The sequence below is a fragment of the Pseudorca crassidens genome, chromosome 19, assembly GCF_039906515.1.
Source record: "Pseudorca crassidens isolate mPseCra1 chromosome 19, mPseCra1.hap1, whole genome shotgun sequence".
NCBI lineage: Eukaryota > Metazoa > Chordata > Mammalia > Artiodactyla > Delphinidae > Pseudorca > Pseudorca crassidens.
The window spans coordinates 12,888,048-12,890,219 of record NC_090314.1 but is presented as its reverse complement, the minus strand read 5'-3'; the positions used below and the strand labels follow the sequence as shown (position 1 = coordinate 12,890,219).

General features: G+C 61.4%; 1 protein-coding gene across 1 annotated transcript; it reads left to right on the top strand.

Moving 5' to 3' along the window:
- Positions 1 to 436: 436 nt before the first annotated feature.
- Positions 437 to 1,641, top strand: LOC137212012 (uncharacterized). The gene has a single exon (XM_067714870.1). The coding sequence runs from the start codon at positions 716 to 718 to the stop codon at positions 1,079 to 1,081; it is 366 nt and encodes a 121-aa protein (XP_067570971.1). The 5' UTR covers positions 437 to 715; the 3' UTR covers positions 1,082 to 1,641.
- Positions 1,642 to 2,172: the final 531 nt, after the last annotated feature.

Sequence of the window (2,172 nt, the reverse complement as noted above, 5' to 3'; positions counted from 1 at the left end):
AAAAGACCCCACAGGGCTTCCCTGGTGGCGCAGTGGTTGGGAGTCCACCTGCCGATGCAGGGGACGCAGGTTCGTGTCCCGGTCCGGGAAGATCCCACGTGCCGCGGAGCGGCTGGGCCCGTGAGCCATGGCCGCTGAGCCTGCGTGTCCAGAGCCTGTGCTCCGCAACGGGAGAGGCCACAACAGTGACAAGCCCGCATACCGCAAAAAAAAAAAAAAAAAAACACAGTATTTCTTTTAAGAGGAGAAATAACTCCTCGGGGAAGCCCCGCGCGGAGCTGGGATCCTGGCCGTCTGCACTTCCGCTTCTTTGGCCCCAAGTCCCCTTTTCGCGCCCCTGGGTTCCAGTTAGCAGCTCGCACCCCCTCCTTCCTGCACCCCGCGTCAGGCTGCCATGGAAACGGGGCAGGTTGCACACAGACTCCTGAGGCGCCAGCCCTGGAGCGTCCTGGAGATTTAACCTGTGAACCTGTACAGCCAACCTCTGCAACAAGCGGGGGGCTGAAGCGGGAGCCAGGAGCAAGAGGAGCCTCGACTGAGACAAACGCTGCGCAGACCCTGCAGAGCCCCCGCCCCCTCCCTGGCTCCGCCCCACGCCGCCCCCTCCCCGGTAGTAGAAATACAGCCGCAGCCCCGCCGCCGCCCGCTGCGCCTCGACCCTGTCCGGATCTGACCACCCGGAACAGGCAGACACGCCTCGCCGCGCTTCTCGCCAATGGCTGACCAACTCTTCCAGCGCAAACCCCGGGACCACGAGCAGCTTCGCCCGGACCCCGACTCTGACTCCGAAGGCCTGTTTGACAAGCCTCCTCCAGAAGAGCCCCCCGCTGTCCGCCGGCCCAAGTCGGCGGGGGCCGCGGGCAGGAAGGCCGGTCGGCGCACTGGTGGGAGGGCGCAGGGGGCCCGCCCTGGGCAGCCCCCCAAGGCCGCGGCGCGCCCCCAGCCCCAGGAGGAGGCGCCTCCACTGCACGAGGGCTGCTATCTCGACCATTTTCCGCACCTCTCCATCTTTATCTACGCGGCCATCGCCTTCTCCATCACCTCCTGCATCTTTACCTATATCCATTTACAGCTAGCCTGATTTGCTGGGGATGGGCTCTGGGCTGAGGTGGGAGGGAAGGGAAAAGAAGGGCTTGGCATTTTGTGTCTGGAGACGCGCCGCACCCCCTTCATCTAGCTTTTGATGCTTCTTTTCTTCTCTGCTTGTCACTACCTTTGTCTAACTATCCATCAGTAGGAACGTCCAAAGCAGCTACCGCTAATGAAATAAGCACCTGGGGATTAGGGGCGGGAACACAGACAGACTCCAACGTTTAGAATCTCGCGGTGCGACTGAACCCCATTTATAATGAGGATAATGTCCTTGGACCCTACCGCTTTGTGAGGTGGGGGCACGCAGAGGAAGCCTGTCATTTTGTGGCTGGGGCGCGCACAGCGAGCCCAACCTTCTGTTCTTTAAGGGATGAGCCAGACCCGGGGCCGCCGCCTTCCAGAGACAGGGCCCCGCGGGGTGGGGGTCGGCGCCCTGGCCTGGGATAAGCCGAAGCCCTGTGATGCTGCATCGCCCCCGGAGGAGCCAGCAGTGACCCCCGAGCTGGCGCAGAGCCTGGAGCGTGGGAACCGGCGGACCTGAGAGCGCAGGACACAGTGAGTTTGTCGGGGTAGCACGCCACCTGCCCAGAGGCTTGAGCCCACCCAGACTGTGCGTTTCCCTGCCTTAGGGTTTGATGTCACTACCGATGTCGGGCCGAGCCGAGACACAGCCGAAGGAGCTGTCCTGCCAGGAAGCCACAGTCTCGTCGTGTCCTGGACGGCTTGGGACCAACGGCTGTAGACCGCCAGAGACGCACGCCCAGAGTTTGCACGCTGCGCGGGATGAGGCGCTGGGGTCTACAGGGGGCTGTCATTGCTGTCTTTGGGGACCTGGGGGGGCTTCATCCTGGCCCAGAGCCCTTCCAGAGCTATGGGGCCCAAGATGAAGGGGGTGAGGGAGTCTCTCATTGATAAGAATTCGTGCTAGGAAACTACCCAACCCCAAGGGGTTTGTCGTCTCATACCCAAAAGACCTAATACCAAAACGCACCTTGGCAGGCTATTTACCCACCTGCCATCTCTGTTTAAACATGAATGTTAAATGTCAGAACATAACGCTCTAATACTGCATATACTTTA